This window comes from Musca domestica, unplaced genomic scaffold, assembly GCF_030504385.1.
Source record: "Musca domestica strain aabys unplaced genomic scaffold, Musca_domestica.polishedcontigs.V.1.1 8, whole genome shotgun sequence".
Lineage (NCBI taxonomy): Eukaryota > Metazoa > Arthropoda > Insecta > Diptera > Muscidae > Musca > Musca domestica.
This window is the reverse complement of record NW_026712409.1, coordinates 20,606,825-20,629,701: the sequence shown is the minus strand read 5'-3', so window position 1 is coordinate 20,629,701 and position 22,877 is coordinate 20,606,825. Positions and strand designations below refer to the sequence as shown.

The following is a 22,877-nucleotide window of genomic DNA, read 5'->3' as shown; positions in this document are numbered from 1 at the left end:
TTAAATATGCCAATCGCACTAAATGGTGCCAAATTAGGCATTGATAGTAGATATAAAACTAGAATTATGTATTTCGGTGTCAGGATAACTGTGAGTGTAAAGGAAATGGAGAATTTGGAAATGCTTAGTATACAGTGTACGATAAGTACTAAATGTTTAGTACAAAGTTTAGCATATAGTGATTGGAAAGAATATGCGAATATTGTTAGAAGAGATCTCCACGAAATTGCAGCGTTCAGAGAAGGAACGATATTTGGAAATTCTTACCATAAAGTAATCGAAAAGTACCAAGTGATACTAAATTTGGTAAATAGCTGAAATTGTGCATTTTGTTATTAGTATGATTAGAGGATCAAATAAGCGGATATATTCGGAAATTCCAAGTATATCGTTCACGAAAGGTACGGAATGGTACAAAATTTGGTATTGGATAAACGGATATATTTTTTTTTTTGAAATATTAAATTTGTCATTAGGGTCATTGTAAGTGTAAAAGTTTGGGATTTAAGGTGGACTTGGAGGTACTTAGTACGAAAAATACTAAAAGTTCTAAATATGGTACCATTCATAAAAGACCTTGGTAGGATTTGTTATTCATAGAAGACCTTGGAATATCTATCAATCGAAAATCATCCTATATTTATACGAAAAGTTCTAAATAGTACAAATTTGGCATTGGGTGAAGGATCCTGAAATTTTAAATGGATGCCACTGTTGGTGTCCGTTGTTAAAAGAGGGAATTGGTTTTAAATATGCGTACTATATATATGCACGAGAAGTACTAAATTGTACTAAATTTGGTATTAGTTGAAGTACAGGGCTCAAATTTGACATAGAGGTCTCAGTTGATATCTGGAATTGAGATATGGAGGTGGTTTTGAAAATATGTACTATAATTGTACGAATAGTGCCAAATAGTAATAAATTTGGTATTAAAAGAAGAGATACAGCTGAAATCCTGAAATTTGATATAAATGTCACTGGGGCTTAGATATGAATATCACTGCCGTTAAGCTATGAAGGTGGTATGGGAAGTGTGTATTATAATTGTGCAAAAAGTACTAAATAGTACTAAATGTTATATTGGGAGAAGGCATAGATCTGAAATCCTGAAATCTCAGTTGGTATCTGGACTTGAGATAAGGTGGTGGTTTAGGAAATATATACTATAATTGTACGAAAAGTATTAAATAGCACGAAATTTGGAATTGGATAAAGGAATACATCTAAAATCCTGACATGTAATATGGACGTCACTATTGGTTTTTGTGGTTGAAGGGGGTCTATATTGGTATCTGGAATTTAGATAAATAGGTGGTTTTGGAAATGTGTACTATAATTGTACGAATAGTGCCAAATAGTACTAAATTTGCCACTGCGGTAATGATATGGATGTCACTGTCGTAAGATATGGCGATGGTATTGGAAGCGTGTATTATTATTGTGTGAAAAGTACTAAATAGTATTAAATTTGGAATTGGGTGAAGGAATAGAGCTTGAATCCTAAAAATTGATATTGAGGTCATCCTTGATCTGCCGTATTTAGATATGTTGGTGGTTTTAGAAATGTGTACTATAATTGTACGAAAAGTACTAAATAGTACCAAATTTGGAATTGGATAAAGGAATGGAGCTAGAATCCTGAAATTTGATATGGACGTCACTGTTGGTGTCTGTGGTTGAGAGAGGTCTACGTTGGTATCTGGAATTGACAAATATTAGACGTTTGGTGCACAATAAATGGTAAATCGGACGAAGTTATATATGGGAGCTATATCCAAATCTGAACCGATCTCGATAAAATTTAGCAAAGGTATTTCTGAGCTGCATTTGATATATTTCCTCAAATATTGTTGTTACAGAGTGCATATTACGGCTGCGGAGGACAAAAATAAAAAATAGGATGAAAAATATATATGGGAGCTATAGCTATATCTGAACCGATTTCGATAAAATTTGGCTTACTTATTTTCAGGCCTAATTTGGTTGTATGTGCAAAATTCCATACTATTCGGGCTGATATTACACGTTTGGTGCACAATAAAAGGCAAATCGGACGAAGATATCTAAGGGAGCTATATCTAAATTTTTACCGATTATCTCCAGTTTCAATAGGGTTCGTCCTTGGACCAAACAAATTTCATCTCAATCGGATAATAAATGCGACCTGCATTTTGTTCACAAGAATACATGGACATACGGACGAGCGGACAGACGGACTGACATGCATAAATCAACTCAAAAAGTGATTCTATGCAGATCATGAAAAGGAACTATGGGTCTATCTCGTTTCCTTTTGCCTGTTACAAACAAATGCACAAAGGCATAATACCCTGACCACCTTGGCTTAGAGCTGTAATGCAGAAAGTTGATATTGAGGTCTCGGTTGGTGTCTGGGATTGAGATCTGGTGGCGGTCTTGCAAATGAGTTGTAGGTTTCTAGGGACGACATATGGGAAAAAAAAACCAGAAAAATTGGTCCATGGTGCAATTGTTACAAATATCGTCCTCGCTAAACTTCAAACTGTAAGATTTTTAAGACTTTTTGCTGTAAAAGGTGAGCAGTTTACTATTTATCTCTCTGAAAGAGGAAAAACTTGAAGGTCTGAAAATCTAGTACGATATGTGAAGTTTTGATTAAAAATTTTGTAGAACTGAACAATTTGGGCATTTTGAGTAGGAATACGAACTGTTGGAATGAATCTGAAATTTTAAGATGGATTTCCCTGGCATTTACTAGTATAAAATAAGTATTTTTCCTACTTCTGAAAACCGTGAAAAACTCAATGCCTACTGCAGTTTTGTTTAGGTTTTTTTTTTTGAAAATATTCCGACATTAATTTGAAATTATAAAATACATTTTTTTTAAATCCATAAAAATAAAATACTCACATCAAAAATGCTATCGATGATGGGCCGAATCATGCCGCCCACGGTGCGGACACCTTCCTGGATGGGTCCAACTCCAATCTGGGCATTGTTGGGGGTATTATAGCCCCCCGCACCATAGTTATCATTGTTGTTGTTCACATAAACATTGTTGTTGTTGTTGCCGAGACTATTGTCCTTATCTCTGTTGTTGTTGTTGCTGTTGCCATTTGCATTAAAAAAGCCACTAAACATATAACTAAAGAAATTATTGTTGTTGTTGCTGTTACTGTTGCTATTGGCACCATTGACATTGCTATTGTCGTAATTGTTGTATTGATTGTTGGCGTTGTTGTAATATGACGGGTTTCGCGGCGCGTACTGTCCATATTCCTGACCAGGATACTGGAGGAGATTCTGTACTCTTATCGGTTGTGTTGACGATGACTGGAATTAGAAATGGAAATGAAAATGGCGATATAAAAAGCATGTTCAACAATTAGTTGGAAACAACAAAAGCAATAACATGATTATTTGCAAAAACACAAAATAATTACAGATTCAATTGATGTGGCCCATTTGCGGTCAATTGCTGGAGCGAGTGATTGGTGAGGATGATGATAGTGCTGTGGTGGTTAGGTTGCGGTGCTGATGAATGTATTTTTATTTTCATTGATTCTAATTTTGTAGAAAACTTTTGAATTGTCAGTGGTTAGGAACATGCCAAGCAATGCAATTAACAATCGTAAATTGTCCATGAAATGGGAGGTAATTTTCGAAAATTGTTAATGTGCCAAAACTATTTTTGGGGCTTCTAATGATGGAATTTCATTCAAGCACAAATTGTGCGGAGGACAATGTTTATGAATCGGGAAAAATCATGTAAGATTATGTAAAATAATTCGTCTTGCAGGAGGATTCTATTAAAGACTAATATTGGTTGAAGGCCTCTTAAAGATCTTCCAAAGATAGATCTTGTTTTAGAGTTTCTATGGAAAAATACCCTAAACCAGTCTTCTTTAGAGAGAAAACATGTGCGGAGGACAATGTTTATGAATCGGGAAAAATCATGTAAGATTATGTAAAATAATTCGTCTTGCAGGAGGATTTTATCAAAGACTAATATAGGTTGAAGGCCTCTTAAAGATCTTCCAAAGATAGATCTTGTTTTAGAGTTTCTATGGAAAAATACCCTAAACCAGTCTTCTTTAGAGAGAAAACATTTAACAGGCGTTTTATTTGCCGAAGTCTTTTTAAAGGTTGACAGAAGAGCTTTAATAGGTCTTCTATGGACAGAAGGCTTTTTACAGGTCCTTTAGAGGGAGAGAGAGAGAGAGAGAGAGAGAGGGAGAGAACAGGCATTCTAGAGACAGAAGACCCTCAACAGGCCTTCTTTAAGAAAGGACCTCCAAGAGGTCTTCTAGAGGCAGAAGACCTTCAACAGGTCTTCTAGAGGGAGAAGACCTTCAACAGGTCTTCTAGAGATAGAAGATCTTCAACAGGAATTCTAGAGAGGAGACCTTAATCGGGTCTTACAGAGACAGATGACATACAACAAGTCTTCTAGAGACAGAGAGAAGACCTTCAAAAGGTCTTCTAAAGAGAGAAGACCTTCAACAGGTCTTCTAGAAAGAGAAGACATTCAACAGGTCTGCCAGAGACAGAAGATCTTCAGCAGGTCTGCTATAGGGTCTTACAGAGACAGCATTTCTTCAAGAAAGTCTTGTAGAGACAAAAGACATTCAACAGGACTTCCTGAGACAGAAGACCTTCAACAGGTCTTCTAGAGAGAAGACCTTCAACGGGTCTTACAGAGACAGAAGACCTTCAACAGGTCTTCTAGAGAGAGAGAGAAGACCTTCAAAACGTCTTCTAAAGAGAAGACCTTCAACAGGTATTCTAAAAATAGAAGATCTTCAACAGGTCTTCTATAGAGAAGATCTTACAGAGACAGAAGACCTTCAACAGGTCTTCTAGAGAGGGAAGGAGAGATATAGAGAAGACCTTTAAAAGGTCTTCTAGAGTGAGAAGACTTTTAACAGGTCTTCAAGATAAAGAAGGCCTTCAACAGAATACATTCAACAGGACTTCCTGAGACAGATGACCTTCAGCAGGTCTTCTAAAGAAAGAAGACCTTCAACAGGTCGTCTAGAGGCAGAAGACCTTCAACAAGTCTTCTAGAGACAGAAGACCTTCAACAGGTGTTTCGCAGGGAGAAGACAGGTTTTCTAGAGATAGAACACCTTCATCCGATGTTCTTAAAAATAGAAGTCCAACAACATGTCTTCTAGAGAGAAAGAATACCGTCATCAAGTTTTTTTGTAGACAGAAGACCATTAACCGGTCTTATCTAGACAGAAAACCTTTAACAAGTCTTATATAGTCAGAAGGCCCGTAAAATGTCTTCTATACACCGAAGACCCTTAAAAGGTCTTCTATACACCGAAGACCCTAAAGAGGTCTTATATGGACCGAAGACCTTTAAAAGGACAGAAGACCCCTAAGAGGTCTTCTATGGACCGAAGACCCTTAACAAGTCTTCTACAGATAGAAGCTCTTTAATAGACCTTTTATGGACCGAAGACCTTTAACAGATCTTCTATAGCCAGAAGTCCTTTAACGGGTAATTTCTAGACAAAATACCTTTAACAGGCCTTCTCTAGACAGATGGTGTTTTACAGATCTTCTATATTTTAAATAGCCTTAGTGGGTCCTCTATAGTTTAATTAGGTCTTCTATAGTTTGAATATCTTTAAGAGGCCTTTTATTAACAGAAGACCTTTAACAGACCTTCCATTAACAGAAGACCTTCAACAAGTTATCTATTGACAGAAGACGTTGAACAGATCTTCTATTGACAGAAGAGCTTTAACAGGTCTTCTATTGATAGATGACCATTAGCAGGCCAATTATTGAAAAACGACCTTTAGGAAGCCTTCTATTAACATAAGAGCCTTAGCAGGTTCTCTAAAGACCTTCAACAGATCATCTATTAACAGGGGACCTTTAACAGTTCCTCTATAAAGAGAATGCCTTTAAATGACTTTCTATTAAAAGAAGACCTTTAACAGCTCTTCTATTTAAAGCGGACCATAAAAATGTCCTCTTTTTGGAGAAGACCTTAAACAGGTCTTCTATACAGAAAGAACCTCTAACAAGTCTTCTCTAGACAGAAGACCCTATTGATGTTTTATATAAGTTTTCATAGCATTGTTCCTACACATGACCTTTCTTTTGTTCTCTTCTGACGTTCTATAAATTTACTATTCTTTATTGTTCTCTTTCAAGATCACTCTCAATATTGACTTTAAATATTCTTTACCAAGAACCATCCATCCATCTAAATAAACCAACCAATGTGTGTATGTGCATTGAGGTACATATGTATGCCATAAATCATAAATGTCGTCTTTGTGGTGTGCAATTGCAACAACGCCAACACCAATTGATTCCAACACCAAATCCGCCATCTCTGCGAAACCATTCATCTTCGTTTCAAGTGCAATGAACAAATATTTGAACAATTCATGCCAGCAATTCATGGGCAAATCGATGTTTGCTTTTGCACAGTTCGATATGCTAACTGATCAAAATGACGGAGTGACTGGCTGACTGCGAGACTGAGTGGAGTGCAGTGAATGACTGGGTCAGAATGGTATGACATCCGAAACTGGAGCCAGTCATTCGTGCCACCAACACCGCCACAATGTAACACAAACTAAACTTAAACAACTAAAGCAAATAACAAAATGCAACAACGAAATGCATTGCAGTGCAACATCGAAGACCCTCGTCACCCCTCTCAAGACCCCTCGTCGCCCCTGCAAACCACATCCCAAATACAAAAAGACTACAATAACAAATAAACGACAATGACACAACATTTACTTACTTACGTCGTTTACCATGACCGCGTCATGGCGCTGGCCCCTCGAATAACCGGTGACACGTGTGAATTCGGTGACCAGATGCGAGAAGACCACCAATAAAACAAACCAAACAAACCGATCCATGGCTGTGATAATTATCTGCAAAGAAAACGAGAAGAAGAAGAGGAGATAAGGCAAAAGAAGATATATGTGTACAGGGGAAATGTAGTGTCATGCAACAGGGTCGGTAATGGGGAATAGTAGACAAAATATGCGAACATACAAACGAACATATGTAGGTGAGATTTTCTATGATATAAAAACAAGTAAAAAAGTATGTATACTCTAAGCCAATGTTCGATTATTTAAAAATATTTTGGCTTCTGTTATGAATTTTTAAACTCTTGACAATCTATGTAGTGGGTTTTGAAAGAATGGATCAATATTGTCCATTTCATATCGGACCTAAATAAATATGATATAAGTATTATTATAAATGTATAAGAAAATCGAACAAATCTTAGATTCTATGCTCATCTCAGGATTCTGGTTGAGAGACATATATTGAGATATAGCAAGTTGTAAAGAATTGCTGAGTTGTTTCGCAATTTATGACAGGCAAAAGTATTGGAAATTGTGTCCCTTTGTGGGTCAGGTACCAGAAGGGGTTGGCATTTGTGAAATATTCTTTAAGCGTTTTATTTTTCAAAATCTTGAACCCTATGTGGAGCAGGTGCAAGAGCAATGGTCCGATCTTTACCATCTTTAAAACAGATCTTGTGTTGATGGAAATATTGAGATGTACCATATCTGGAATGCAATCGGATGTTAATTTAGCGTTTTATGAACTTCATGGATATTCAGCATTTTGAGCGTTTGGGAGGTACCAGAACGAGTTGACCGATATTGACATAGCACTGACGCAAATATTAGGATTTGCAAAATTGGAGCAAAATCGGATTATAGATTCTCTTTCTGTGCAAAAAATTTAATTTTTTGAAAATTTCGACCATTTGTGGTGGAGGTACCAGAAGGAGTGGATCGATATTTTCCAGTATAACACCAGAACTTGGGTTAACATAAAAATTGGGATATGTGAAATTTGAAGACAATCGGACTTTTACATCACATTTTATGAGAGTTGTAATTATTCAAAATTTTGACCATTTGTGGGGGAGGTACTTGATGGGATGGATCGATATAGTCCATTTTCACACATGACCTAGCACTGACGCAAATATTAGGATTTGCAAAGTTGAAGCAAAATTGGATTATCCTTTCTCTTTCTGTGAAAAAAAATATACTTTTTTGAAAATTTCAACCTTTTGTGTGGGAGGTACCAGAAGGAGTGGTCCGATATTGCCCATCTCCGAACTCGATCTAAGTTTGACAAAAATATTAGGATGTACCAAGTTTGGACCAAATCGGATACTCCCTTCGAGAGTTATCCTGCGCACCAGCCAGACAGACGAACGGACGGACGTCGCAAGATCGACTCCAAATGTTCTGAAACGGATTTGGTCCAAAGAGATCTAGGGTCTAAAACCGTTATTCGATAAGGCGCATTTTTGTCCTGTAAAAATTGCTCTGTATATAGAAGTGTTGTTGAGTGTCTACCTCAATAAACGATCTTTTCAATGTCTTTGATCTACATTCTATGGGAAGTTGTTTATACATCAAAAATCTGTTGAAGGTGTTTGCAAAAGAAAATATGTTGCAGGTACCATGGAACACCTGTTAAAGGTCTTCTGTCTATAGACGACCCATAGAGACGCTTCAGACTATAGACAACTTGTAGAAGGTCTAATGTTGAGTTTGTCCTGTCTCTGGGAAGAAGACCTGTTTTCTTTCTATATAATTTATGTGAAAGAATACAGTCTTCAATGTATTACTGCCATAGAATACCTCAGGCTTACTGTGGATAGAAGACCTCTTTAGGGTGTTCTCTTTATAGAAGTCATTTTGAATGTCTGCACTCTATAGAATACCTGTCAAATGTTCTTTTTCTACAGAAGTCTTTTAAAAAGAAAACTGTCTGTTAATATTCTGCTAAAGATCTTGTATCGATAGAAGATTTACAGGTCTATCGTCGTTAGAAGGCCAGCTGAAATAATCTCTCCTTGGAACATCTTATGAATGTTTCGGGTCTATTAACAACATGGTGTCTTCTCATTTCAAAAACCGCGTGGAATGTGCCTCTCTCCAGAGAATTCATACAGAAGGTTTACTGCCAAAAACAACTGATGAAGTCTTTAGTCTGCAGAAGGCCTGTTAAGTTCCTCTTTTTATATAAACCTGCAGAAAGTCTTCTTTCAATAGAAGGGTTTGTAATGTTCTCCTGCGTCTTAAGATGTTTGTTATCTTTTCTCTTTACATGAACAGTTAACTCTTGGCGACCTTTCAAACTTATTTTTTCTATAGAAGACCTGTTGCAGTCTTTCCACGGTGACAAAACGTGTCACAAGATTGTTGTTTTTTAGAAACTGTTGGAGGTATTTTGTCTTTGGAAGATCTGCAGGTCGATTTACCAAAATAGACTTTTTTCCTTCCATTTTGGGTGCCAAAATGTTTCTCTAGATGAATTATGCATTTAAAATCTTCCAGTAATCACCTATGGTGACCTCCTGTCCTTACTATGCCAAATGAAAGATTTTTATGTAGACAATCTGTAATAGGAATTTGGTCCATAGGAGTCTCGTAAAAAGTTTGAGGTATGTGGAGGATTAGTTGAAAATCATTGGCCTGTAGAAGATCCAATGGACGGTTTCTGTTAACGAAAAACTCTTGAAGGTATTGAATTTGAAATATTCCTTAAGGAACCCGTCTTACCGTTAAATAATTTGACTTTGGGATGTGCCCGGGCCCTCCTCGAAATTGTAAATTTTTAAATATTTTTAAGAAAATTTTGCTTAAAAATCTCACTTTTTGTCTATGTACCGATGCAGTAGGAGGTCGGGTACTTTCAATATGATAATATTCTGACATATTTCTAGATGTCTACGATACATAAAGAATAGCCGACTTTCTTAAGGGCCTCTCAGGCTTCTTATGCCCCATAGACCAAATTCGTTACTCTAGCTTGTAGAGGGAAGAAAATCTGTAAATCTTCTATGAAGTGAAAATTTTTTTTTGGAAAAAAAAATAATAATAATTTGGCTGGGAGAATTATGAATGTTTTGCATCCATCAAAGACCTTTATATATCGTAGACATTTAGAAAATTGTCTCTTTTTTTTTTTTTGAAGATTTGTAGAATCTTTTCTTTTAATAGAAGAAATAAGCATTTCAAAATACTTTATGTTTAGCAAACCTATTTAGCTTATTATTTGTAGACAGATAGATTATCGTTTTCTCGGGGGGACTAAGGGATAGACACGGAAAAATGCTATTTAAAATACACCAAAGATCATATAAATACCGAATATCGCGGAGTACTGTTATACACGGTATATATGAAAATTTGGATCTGGATAGGCAAGTACATGCCAATTTCAAATGTTAACTTTGGAAAATTCCGTTAAAAAAATGTGTCTTAACTCATGTAAATACCGAATATCGAGAGATTTCGTTATATGCGATCTGTAATAAAATTTGGTTCTTTGCAAGAATGTTTTCTGTTTTCTGTTCCAAATTTTCAATTCCAAAAATTCTACGGATCTAAAATTCATTTGAGTGAAATTTTATTCCCAATACTTCATTCCGTTCGGAAGTTCAAGTGATTTCCACAGACGGACGTACATGGCTAAATTGACATAGGATCTTATGCCGATCAAGAATATATATACCTTGTGGGGCTTATATATATATTCTTGATTGGCATAAGATTCTATGTCATGTCGGCATAAGAATATGTCAATAAAAATTCATTTTTACCCGTTGGGTTCTCCGAAATTATATTTTTCCAATAAGTCATTATCTTACATTTTTCTTCGAGTGTATACCATATTAAGTTAAAAAAAAATCTACAAATCTTTGAGAACATACCACAAGCGAATTAAAAACATAAATACATACGTCATTACTGATACTCATGTTGATGTAAAAAAAGAAGCAGGTACACAGGCTGGCTACAATCTACAGATGGCCTATGTGGTTAATGGGCCAAAGGGGAATGTTACAATGCCACAGAGGTGAAACAGCAACAAACGTTTATAATTGACCGCAATCCATTAAAACAAAACAAAACACAACACAACACATAAGAGAGACCGATGACGACGAAGACGACAGCGACAACGATGAGAACACTGAAGACCCGGGTTCACTTAAGTTAAATGCCACATTGATCTTGGCCAAATGCGGGTTCGTGGCAGCAAAAAGAAGTTAGAAGCTTACAAGCGTTTGGTGCTGGCTTCAAGAAAGAAACATTAATTTTTGTTTTTGTTGTTTTTCCTTTTTATTTTTTGATGATTTGTAAGTTTATTGTTTTCATTGTTCGTTTGTAACACAAGACTCCAGCGAGCATCAAGCGATCACAAAGTCAAGCTCATTATTTGTTGTTTTTGTAAGCGTTTCCCGTCACTGTATTTTGGCTTGGGGCTTGGTATTATAGCCCAGCTGAAACTGATTCGGTAGCAAATTTTAATGGATTTCTTTGTCTATCTTTTTTTTGGATATCGAAAGTGTTTTATTTTTTTGTTTGGGGGGGAGGGGGTGGTGGCTGGAGAAATTCGAAAGGTGTTAGATTGGTTCGTTGATTGCTCGTGTGCCCATTCTAGTTACAGAATTAAGTGTCTCTCTTTTGTGTGTGGACCACTTGAAATTGAAGTGGGTTGAGCGGTGTGAGCAAGTGTGAGTTGTGAGGGAGGCTAATGACGATGATGCTGCAAGTTTGAAGTACGTTCACGTTGAGCTGAGGTGAGTGTGCGCAGCTTTAGAACTTAAGGAGTTCCCTTTTTATTCTTTGTTTGGTTTAGCTTTTACTATTGTTTTAAGCAAAATTATCTTTACACTCCACTTTACGTGATCACAGAATATACCGGCGCGTCTTGATCTTCAACTTAAGACTTTGCGAACTTTACCGATTGATGGCCGAAAACATTCTGACTTCGAAAAGAAGCACTGCAAAATAATCGCCCGTAGAAATAGAAAACATAAGAAGCAGATAGACAGACTTGACGGCGTACAAACTTGGTTGTACGTAGAAAACAGAAGAAACCTCCATACAACAACAACAAACAATAATAGAAACAACAACAACAAGAAAGTCACAACGAAAATAAAAAACTCTATTTGAAAATTGCACAGAGATCGAGTGCGGCGGCGTTGTTGACTCCGAAGGCGCAGCCGTCGCAGCAACCGACAGCAGCAATAATTTTTTTCCTTTTTCTCCGCATTCGAGTGCGACTCTAGAAAAGAAGTATTGAAATTGAAGCCATACTTACTTGGCGTTTTTTTTTGGCTTGCTACCTTCTAACAGAAAACTCCGATCACTTCAATGACCGATAGGAAGGTAGGTTGGTTGGCTGGCTGGTAGTTAGGTTGGTACAGTGGTTCACTTGACCTTTTCATGTTCATGCCTCTTTTTTTATACCCTCCACCATAGTATGGAGGGTATATTAAGTTTGTCATTCCGTTTGTTACACCTCGAAATATACATTTTAGACCCCACAGAGTATATATGCTCTTGATCAGCATAAAATTCTATGTCGATTTAGCGATGTCCATCCGTCTGTCCGTCTCTGGAAATCACTCTAGCTTCCGAACGAAATGATGTAGGTTAATAAAATTTTACTCAAATATGTATTATATCTGCAGGACTTTTGGTATTGAAAATGGGCCATGTAGGTCCAAGTCTTCGCATAACCCCCATATAACGGTACCTCCCGATATTCGGTATTTTAATAATTTTAGCGACATTATTTACCGGAATTGTTTCAAATTTGGTATTTGAAATTTGTAATAGATACTACAGCTTAGGACAGAAAATGAACCATATAGGTCCACGTCTTCGTATAGCCCCCATATAACGGTACCCCCCGATATTCGGTATTTTGATGATTATAGCGACATTATTTACCGGAATTATTTGGTATTTGAAGTTTGTAATAGATACTACGGCTTAGGACAGAAAATGGACCATATAGGTCCACATCTTCGTATAGCCCCCATATAACGGTACCCCCCGATATTCGGTATTTTGATGATTTTAGCGACATTATTTACCGGAATTGTTTCAAATTTGGTATTTGAAGTTCGTAATAGATACTTCGGCTTAAGGCAGAAAATGGGCCATGTAGATCCACGTCTTCGTATAGCCCCCATATAACGGTACCTTCCGATATTCGGTATTTTGATGATTTTAGAGACTTTATTTACCGGAACTATTTCAAATGTTGTATTTGAAGTTCGTAATGGATACTACAGCCTATGCCAGAAATTTGTCTGTGCAGCTCCACGTTTTATAGCCCCCATGGTACCTGCCTATATTCTGATGATTTTAGTTATATTACAAACAGATTTTTTTCAAGTTTCGCATTTGAATATTGTAATAGCTTGTGACAAAGTTGCTTATGCAGGTTCACGTCATCGTAAGGACCTAAAATACGGCTACATTCCGTGTTTTTAAGATTTTTACAGAATTTTTAACGGATTTTTTTTTTTTTTTTGAAAATTGCCAAATTTGTACCAATTGGTGGAGGGTATTCAAAGTTCGGCCCGGCCGAACTTACAGCTTTTTTACTTGTTTTGTTTTTTTTTTTTTTGGTATTCCGTTAAGTATTTCAGATTATTATGATTTGGTGTTTCTTTTCATGTTTTGCTGCCGATTTCATTAACAAGCAAATGAGTTATTATGTGACCCGCTGCAGGCGTTTTCTGCTTAATGGGGTTTCAAATTCATTATTTCATCTATTAATCTCGAAGAGATGAAGAAAAAAAAAATACGACACAAATTCGCTTTTAGTGGCGCCCGATGCGGAAGCAAAAATTTGTAACATATCATGTTGTGGAATTTTATGCAAAAATTTTGTTATTGGTTGTAGAAATTATTGAAGTGCTCCATAAAAAATAGGAATTATTTCTGCTTCAAAATAATGTAATTTGGGTCACATAATTTGTCAATGTAATAATTGATCTCATTTACCATTAACCAAATGTTAATCGTTGCACAGTGATTCAGAATTCGGTTGTGTGGAAATTTTCCAAAAAAAAAAAAAAATATTTAATCACTAGGTCAGTTGTAAAAATAGTAAATATTGAAAAACTTTAGAATTCGGATGTGTGGAAATTTTCCAAAAAAAAAAATGTTAAATCACTAGGTCAGTTGTAAAAATAGTAAATATTGAAAAACTTCTTCTACTGCCTCCCCCAAAAATGACAAATAAGAGTCCGATTAAGTTCGAATTTCGCCCATTTCAATATTACTAGCAACTCTAGATCTGGAATGCAGAACAGACCACTACTTGACAAAACGGGTCAACATTTTTAAATTTAATAAAAAGCGAAATAAGCATCCGATTCTTTTCAAACTCCGAATATCCTAATATTTGGTGCAATGAGATATAGTGGACTTTTCCTTCTGCTACCTCCCCCACCAGCGAACAACATTATGAATAACTGCCACCCCCTAAAACTTGCGAACCAAGTCAGTACTTTAGAATAGCGAGGAAAATCGGAAAGTACCGTTATATGGGGGACATACCAATTAGGGGACCTTAATCGAACATTTTTCGCAAGAACCCCAAATGTAAAGTATCACCTGATTTGATCGGAAAGTGTGGCAGAAACCTCCAAAATACCAAAAATCTGGAGGTACCCAATATGGGGACTATATCTAAACGTGGGCCAATAATTTCAATAACAAAAGAGCTGGCATAATCTCTATATTAAACAATGTGAACTATTTCGTGATTTGGCGCGACAGATTGACGGACATTGCTAAATCGCCTTATAATTTTTTATTTGATAAGAAATATGTATACTTTTTGGGGTCTCCGACGAATATTTCGAGGTGCTGAAATTTGCGATGAGGGTCGCTGATGGTTGTAGGAAGTGTAAAAATGTACTAAAAGTACTGTATTCTGTACCATTTGTCATTATGTGAATGGATGGTATACGATACCAAATACGATTTTAGTTGGTGGAAGTAAGCTTAATATAAGGAGCTGGTTACGAAAATGTATTTTAAGTCCAAAGAGTAAAAAAAAAGTAAGTTCGGCCGGGACGAAGTCTTAATACCATCCGCCATTTTGAAGGATCTTGAAAATTTTCAAAAAAAAAATAATAAAATAAAATAAAATAAAAATTAAAAAAGTTGTAAGTTCGGCCAGGCCGAACTTTAAGTACCCCCCACCATTTGGTAAAAATTTGGCAATTTTCAAAAAAATAAAATCCGTTAAAAATTCTGTTAAAATCTTAAAAATACCGAATCTAGTCGTATATTAGGGTCTATACGATGACGTGGACCCGCATTCGCAACTTTTGTCACAAGCTATTACAATATTCAAATGTGAAAAAAATCTGTTTATAATGTAGCTAAAATCATTAAAATACCGAATATAAGGAGGTACCATCGGGGTTATAAAACCTGGACCTGAACAGACAATTTTCTGACATAGGCTGTAGTATCCGTTACGAACTTCAAATACAAAATGTGAAATAATTCCTGTAAATAATGTCGCTAAAATCATCAAAATACCGAATATCGGGGATTCCGTTATATGTGGGCTATACGAAGACCTGGACCCGCACAGACAATTTTCTGTCATAGGCTGTAGTATCCATTACGAACTTCAAATGTGAAATTTGAAACAATTCCGGTAATTAATGTCGCTAAAGTCATCAAAATACCGCATATCAGGAGGTACCGTTATATGGGAGCTATACGAAGACGTGGACCTACATGGTCCATATTCAATACCAAAAGTCCTGCAGACGTAATACACATTTGAGTAAAAATTTATCAACCTACTACCTACATATACGATATCGCTGACCTATATGGATAATTCTCTTCCTTTGGGTAAAGTACTCAGAAGGATCTTCTTGTGTGGATTTTCAGACAATTTCATTGAAAAATTTCTCTACAATCGTCAAAATACCGAATATCGGGAACTTGATCTGCCTGCGGATAAAAGACAGATCTGTGCAAAATGATAGCTTCCTATATTTATTCATTTTGACTGTAGCGTGATTACAACAGATGGACCGACGGACGGCCGAACAGGGCTAAATCGTCTTAGAAAGCTGATCAAGAATATATATACATTGTTGGGTCTAAAATAAGTATTTCGATGAGTTACAAACGGAATGACGAACTCAATATACCCTTCATACCATGTTTGGTGGAGGATATAACAAAGGCCTAACATAGACTGTTGGAACGAATCTAAAATGTTAAGGTAGACTTCCGTTGACGATCCAAATTATAATTGTGGCCTAAAGGGCGAGTGCAAATCAGTCCATTTCAAAGGTTTCTATTTGACCCTGACTGCCAACCAATTCAACAATCAATTCTAAAATTTTCTTAGGCAATTGAAGATATTTTAAAACGCTGTTTCAAATATTTGTAGGTAGCAATCCTGTATTTTTTGGACTTACTGATAGGAATCGTGGATTTTCAGGGACTTTTTGTCAGAGAATATATTTTAAAAATCTATTTTCTAAATTTTCTTTTCAAAACATGGACCTAATTTTATCGACCTATTACATTTTGTTCGGAAGTAAGAGATATTTCCACGGTCAGGCAGATAAAAGGATCAAGAATATATATACTTTGTGGGGTCTAAAATTTATATTTTGAGGTGTTACAAACGGAATATTTAATATACCCTCCATACTCGATTGGTGGAAGGAATTAAAACTAGTAAGGGAATATATATGATACCCTACACCACTACACATATTTAGTAGAGCTCCCATAACAAAATAATTTATTTATGGGGTAGATCATACCACCTATCAACATTTGGCTTTAGATCAGAATAATTAGGTTTCAGAGGGAACAAACATATGGGATCCATATTCAATTCTGAATCGATTTTCACTAAATCTGACGGAGAATTTTTTATCTTTTATATCAAATAACATTGCTATAGGGCGCATGATATCACTTCGAGAAGGATTTTATTACAAAAATTTACATGGGAACCGAGTTCCGTCAAATGGAAATGTACGTCCCGAAATTCACTCCATTTGGTCTGATTTTAGCCATTATTTGCACAAAACACCTGAAATCGGATTAAGGATATATATGGATATATATTCAAACCTTAGTCGGCCTCGATAAAATTTGGCATAGGTATTTCAGAGCTCTATAAGATATCTGGTGTTAAATATCAGTCTTGTGGAGTGCATATAACGAATGTAAAGGACTCAAACACCAAAATCGGATGAAACATATATATGGGAGCCATAGCTATATCTGAACCGCTTTTTACCAAATTTGAAGCACATGCTTGTAGGCTGCATTCAGTCGGATGTAGCAAAATTCACACCATTTGGACTGATATTAGCCATTTGTTGCACAAGCAACCTAAAATCGGATGAAGATATATATGAGAGCTATATCAAAATTTGGACCGATTTTCACCAATTTCAATAATGTTCGTCCTTGAGCCAAATAAATGTTATTTAGAAAATTTCAACTCAATCGAATAATAAATGCGATCTGTATTTTGTTTATAAAAATCCATGGACAGACGGACGGACGTACATGCATAAATCTACTCAAAATGTTGATCGCCAAAAGGAACTATGGGTCTATCTCGTTTCCTTCTCCATGTTACAAACAAATGCCCAAAGGCATGATATCCTTACCACTATGTGGTGTAGGGTATAAAAAAATAAAATTCTAATTTTCTAAAATTCTAAAAATACATAAAATTCTAATTTTTTTAATACAAAAGCATAACTTGGCTGGAAAATTGTACTAAGTTTTGAAAAAAAAATTAAGACTCTCTTTGCAAGGGAACCACTGTTCTCCCGCGCCCCATAATAAAGGGTTGTCAACATCTGTTTTCTTTGTTTTGACAAACAAATTGATACCTCCACAAAAAAGTGGTTTGTTGGTATTTTGGCAGCCATGTAAAAAACCACTCTGGCCAATAAATGTAATTCTCGTATTACTTTCAAGAGCTAATGTTGTAAAACTATGTTGCAGCAACAATTGTTGAAAGCAACAACAAAAACCAACAATTTATTTTTATTTATTCGCTTTTTGTTTGTTAAATTTTCATGACTGCCTTAAACTGAATTTTACAGCTTAAGTCAAGCTTATAATTATGAAGGAATTTTCGTTGTTGTTGTTGTTGGAAAATTACTTCATTCTATAGCCGCAGAGTAGAAAAACCGAAATTGAATTGCGTACATTTAATAAGTTTTGAGGCAATTTACAAACACAAATAATCTCTATGAACTTTATGCATAGTTTGCAATGAGGGGGGTACACTGAGAAAATATATTTCAAATTGGAGGAGATTTTATGCGAAATCATAAATTCCATATTGATCTCAGGTTTCTGGTTGAGAGAAATATTGAGACATAGCAAGTTGTAGAGAATCGCTGACTTGCTTCGCAACATATGACAGATAAAAGTATTGAGAATTTTGACCCTTTGTGGGTAAGGTACCAGAAGGGGTTCACAGGTATAGAGGGTGAGACGACATAATTTTTACATTTTTTTTTTTAATTTTATTGAATGAAAGTCAAAAACGTTGGAAATAGCATCAAATTTTAGAATAAGTTTAGATTTGTTCGAATTGGTCATCTTTGGCATGAATTATGGCCTTCAAATGGCCAATCCGTCACACGCTGCCCGAATATTGCTCTGCGGTATTTTGGTCCATTCCCGGCGAAGCACTTGCTTGAGGTGATCGACACTTTGGTATTTTTTAGTGCCAACCTTGCTTTCCAAAATACTCCAGACACAATGGTCCAACGGATTGGTATTCGGAGATTTTGGTGCGCTGATGATTCTGATACCACGGTCGATTATTACAAGCGGAGAGCGAGCATCAGCTGTTATGGTGGCCCACACCATCACCATGGCACACGCTTGAGTTCTGGTGGCTAGCTGAAGGTGCACATTTGGTAAGTAAACACGATCATTTTGTTTGTTTACAAACTGCTGGACAACGAATGCTTTCTCATCGGAGAAAACCAAATTCGGCAGTTCACCACTTTCGGTCAAGCGAAGCAACTCTTTAGCTATTTTGTCTCTATTTTCTTTCTGTTGCGGAGTAAGTTCTTGCGCTTTTTGGAATTTCAATGGCTTTATGCCGAGATCATTTTTCAATATTTGCCGAATGGAATATTGCGGCGATATGTTCAGCTCACGAGCCATTTTTCGAACCATTTCTGTTGATGTTGCTGTTTTCTTCCGCCCACTTCCTTGATGTCGGGCTACGTTACCAGTATCACGGTACCAAGCGATAGTACGAGACACTAAAGATCTATTCACATTTATGTGGACCTCCTCCAGAAGAAATGGTCCGATCTCTACTATCTTTACAACAGATTATGTGTTGATGGAAATATTGAGATGTACCAAGTCTGAAGGGAATCGGATGTTAAGTTCGCGTTTTATGAGGTTCATGGATATTTAAAATGTTGATCCTTTGTGGTGGAGGTACCATAAAGAGTGAACCGATATATCCCATCTTCACAGCAGACCTGAATGCTTATTTCGGAATTTTTGAACGTTTTGGTTATTTAAAACTTTAACCGTTTGTGGTGGAGGTATCAGAAGAAATGGTCCGATCTCTACCATCCTTATACCAGATCTTGGGTTGATAGAAATATTGAGATGTGCCAAGTCTAAATGGAATCGGTTGTTGATTTGGCGTTTTAGGAGCTTCATGGATATTCAAAGTTTTGACCTTTTTTGGGGGGAGGTACCAGAAAGAGTGGACCGATATATCCCATCTTCACAGCAGATCTTGTGTTAATAGAAATAATGGGATGTGTGAAATATGAAGAGATCTGGATGCTTATTTCGGAATTTTTGAACGTTTTGGTTATTTAAAACTCAAACCCTTTGTGGGGGAGGTATCAGCAGAAATGGTCCGATCTCTACCATTCTTATAGTTGATCTTGGGTTGATAGAAATATTGAGATGTACTAAATCTAAATGGAATCCGTTGTTAATTCATTCCATATCCAAATTTTTTACCAGTTTTTTTTGGGAGGTACCAGAAGGAGTGGACCGATATATTCCATCTTCACACCAGAACTTGGGTTAATAAAAATATTGTGATGTGTACAATGTGTAGGTAATCGGACTCTTACATCTCATTTTATAAGAGTTATAATTATTCAAAATTTTGCCCCATTGCGGGGGAGGTACTTGATGGAGTGGACAGAAATTGTCCATTTTCGCACCTGACATAGCTCTGATACAAATATTAGGATTTGCAAAGTTGGAGCAAAATCGAATTATTTTTTCTGTGCAGTAAAATATTTCTGTGCAGTAAAATATTTCTGTGCAGTAAAATATCTTCGACACCATCTCCGAACTGAACATAAGTTTATTAATAATATTGCGATGTACCAAGTTTGGACCAAATCGGATACTCCCTTCGTGAGTGCACCATCTAGCCAGACAGATGAATCGACGAATCGGATCGACTCCAAATGTCCTGAAACTGATTTGGTCCAAAAAGACCTAGGTTCTAAAACGGTTATTTTGATGAGGCACATTTTGGCCGTAGCAAATGATATATACCCTCTCTAGCCAATGTGGCTGTGGGTATAAAGACTACAGTGTAACTTTTTTTCTCCCAGTGTTTCCACAAGCCACGCGGCACACAACTTGTTGTTTACCGTCAACAATTCAATGTAACAAAAAAAAAAAAAAAAAAAACAAAGTTTCGAGCTTGACTTCAAGTTTACCACAAGTCCCCGAACATTAGATCAAATGGACAAAATAATAAAAAAAATCATTGCTACTTATGTTCACTTTTCAATTCCATTCGAGCATTGCAACAACGTTTGTTTCTAACGTTTTCGTTGAATGCCGTCGTGGAGCGTCGAGCGATTTATGGCAGCCACATTGAATGTTCAACAAAATGTGGGTTACCACACAAGGTCATCGTGTCTCCTCACCATCGCCAAACGAATGTCTTGCAGCGGCGTCAACGGAGCATAACTAGTTTTTCTACATCATCGCCATCATTGCCATCATCATCGCCGTCGATTGGAGCAGAAGCAGCAGCAGCGGCAGCAACAGAAGTGGCGGCAGCCGAATAGTTTATGCCACGTCAAACGTTCACATCACTGTGGTTCTAGTTTGCTGCCAACATCGCAAATGCCACAAACTGTGTCGTTCGGCTATTCATGATGGCTTGTAAAGTCTGTCAATCATATTCTGTGGACGGATCATAAAATTGATCATGCCACTTGCAACAATTGACACACTTAAGTGCCGCTACTTAAATTATTTTCAAAACCCCGGGGCGAATGAACAATTGAATTGCAAGGAAACTATTGTAAATAATACAAGCCATGGAATCGTACAGTGGGGATAAAAAGTCTGACATAAATTTAAATTCAATTGCCTTTATAGATATTATTAAAGCTATAGTAATAGCTGAGGTATTTTACTTAGAAAGCATTCGATAAACCTCTCCAAGGTAGGAGGCCTTCAATGGATAAATACCCAGAACTTGGAGGGTAATGCAAACAAACAACTTTCTGCATTGCCAGTAGATTCAAAATAATTGGGATTTCTTCAAAAAAGATGCAAAGCAAAAGAATTATTCCTCATTACCAGGTAATGAGTAATGTCGGGAGATGAACTACAAATCATAAGGAAACAATTTAAAAAGCAGTAAGTTCGGCCGGGCCGAACTTTGAATACCCTCCACCATTTGGAACGAATTTGGACATTTTCAAAAAATAAAATCCTCAAAAATTTCTGTTAAAATTTTAAAAATACCGAATATAGCCGTTATATTGGGGTCTATACGACGTGGACCTACATTGGCATTGTTTGTCATAAGCCATTACCATATTCAAATTCGAATCTTGAAATATATAGGGAGGTACCGTCATATCGGAGCTGTGCGAAGACCTGGACCAGCATAGACAATTTTCTGTCACAGGCTATAGCATCCATTACGAATGTCAAATACGACAACTCAAACAATTTCGGTAGGTATTGTACCTAAACTCGTCAAAATACCGAATATAAGGAGGTACTGATATATGGGGCCTATACGAAGACCTGGAGCTGCGTAGATAATTTTCTGTCACAGACTGTAGTTCCTATTACGAACTCCAAATACGTAATATGAAACAATTCCGGTGAATAATGTTGCTAAAATCATCAAAATAGCGAATATCGGGAGGTAACGTTATATGGAGCCTATACAAAGACGTGGACCTGCACAGATAATTTTTTGTTATAGGCTGTTGTCTCCATTTCGAACTTCAAATACCGAATTTGAAACAAGACCGGTAAATTATGTCGCTAAAATCCGTTTTATAGGGGCTATATGAAAACGTGGACCTACATGGCCCATTCACTTAACCTGCCTACTGGAAAAATAAACACGTGTGCAAAATTTTAGCCTTCTATCTCAATTTGCTCGAAAGATAGCGAGATTACAACAGACAGACGGATAGACAACAGACGGACATGGCTAAATCGACTTAAAATTTTACGCTGATCAAGAATATATATACTTTGTTGGGTCTGACATGAGTATTTCGAGAAGTTACAAACGGAATGACAAAGTTAATATACGGTATATGGAGGGTATAAAAATGGTGTAGTGGGTTGATTTGTAACCTCTGGCAAAAATTTGTTAAGATACTAATTATCTGCTATTGTGAGTAAAGGTATGATCTGGGAAACATATCTCTTAAAAATCGATCAATTTATCATTCCGTTCGGAAAAGCTAGAAATATGTTCTTAAGACGCCATAGAGTATACATACATATTCTTGATCAGCATTGATATTTACGTCGTCTGTCTGTCAGTCTAACATTTTGGAGTAGCACCCACACAACATACCTATGTTAGTTATTTTAAGGATTATAGTCACAATTGTCAAACGAGGAGGAAAATTTAGATTGCATGAGTCCACAATAACGGCCTCGCTTCAAAAAAAAAAAAAAAAAAAAAAAAAATTCGGCCGGAATACCCTCTTTAGGGTCCATACGATGACGTGGACTCCCATAGGCAATTTCCTGTCACAC

The 22,877-nt window shown here is 36.5% G+C and overlaps 1 protein-coding gene across 3 annotated transcripts in view; it reads right to left on the bottom strand.

Moving 5' to 3' along the window:
* LOC101899845 (putative uncharacterized protein DDB_G0286901) overlaps window positions 1-22,877 on the bottom strand; it is a 91,935-nt gene that overhangs the window by 3,934 nt on the left and 65,124 nt on the right. For 2 of the 3 annotated variants that reach the window (XM_005178303.4, XM_059130920.1), the window contains 2 exons: window positions 6,765-6,896; window positions 2,893-3,315 (listed from right to left, as the gene is read on the bottom strand). In XM_005178303.4, the coding sequence (XP_005178360.1) occupies window positions 2,893-3,315; window positions 6,765-6,896 (555 nt within the window). The remainder of the gene's footprint in view (window positions 1-2,892; window positions 3,316-6,764; window positions 6,897-22,877) is intronic. The other variant, XM_059130921.1, reaches the window with a different exon arrangement.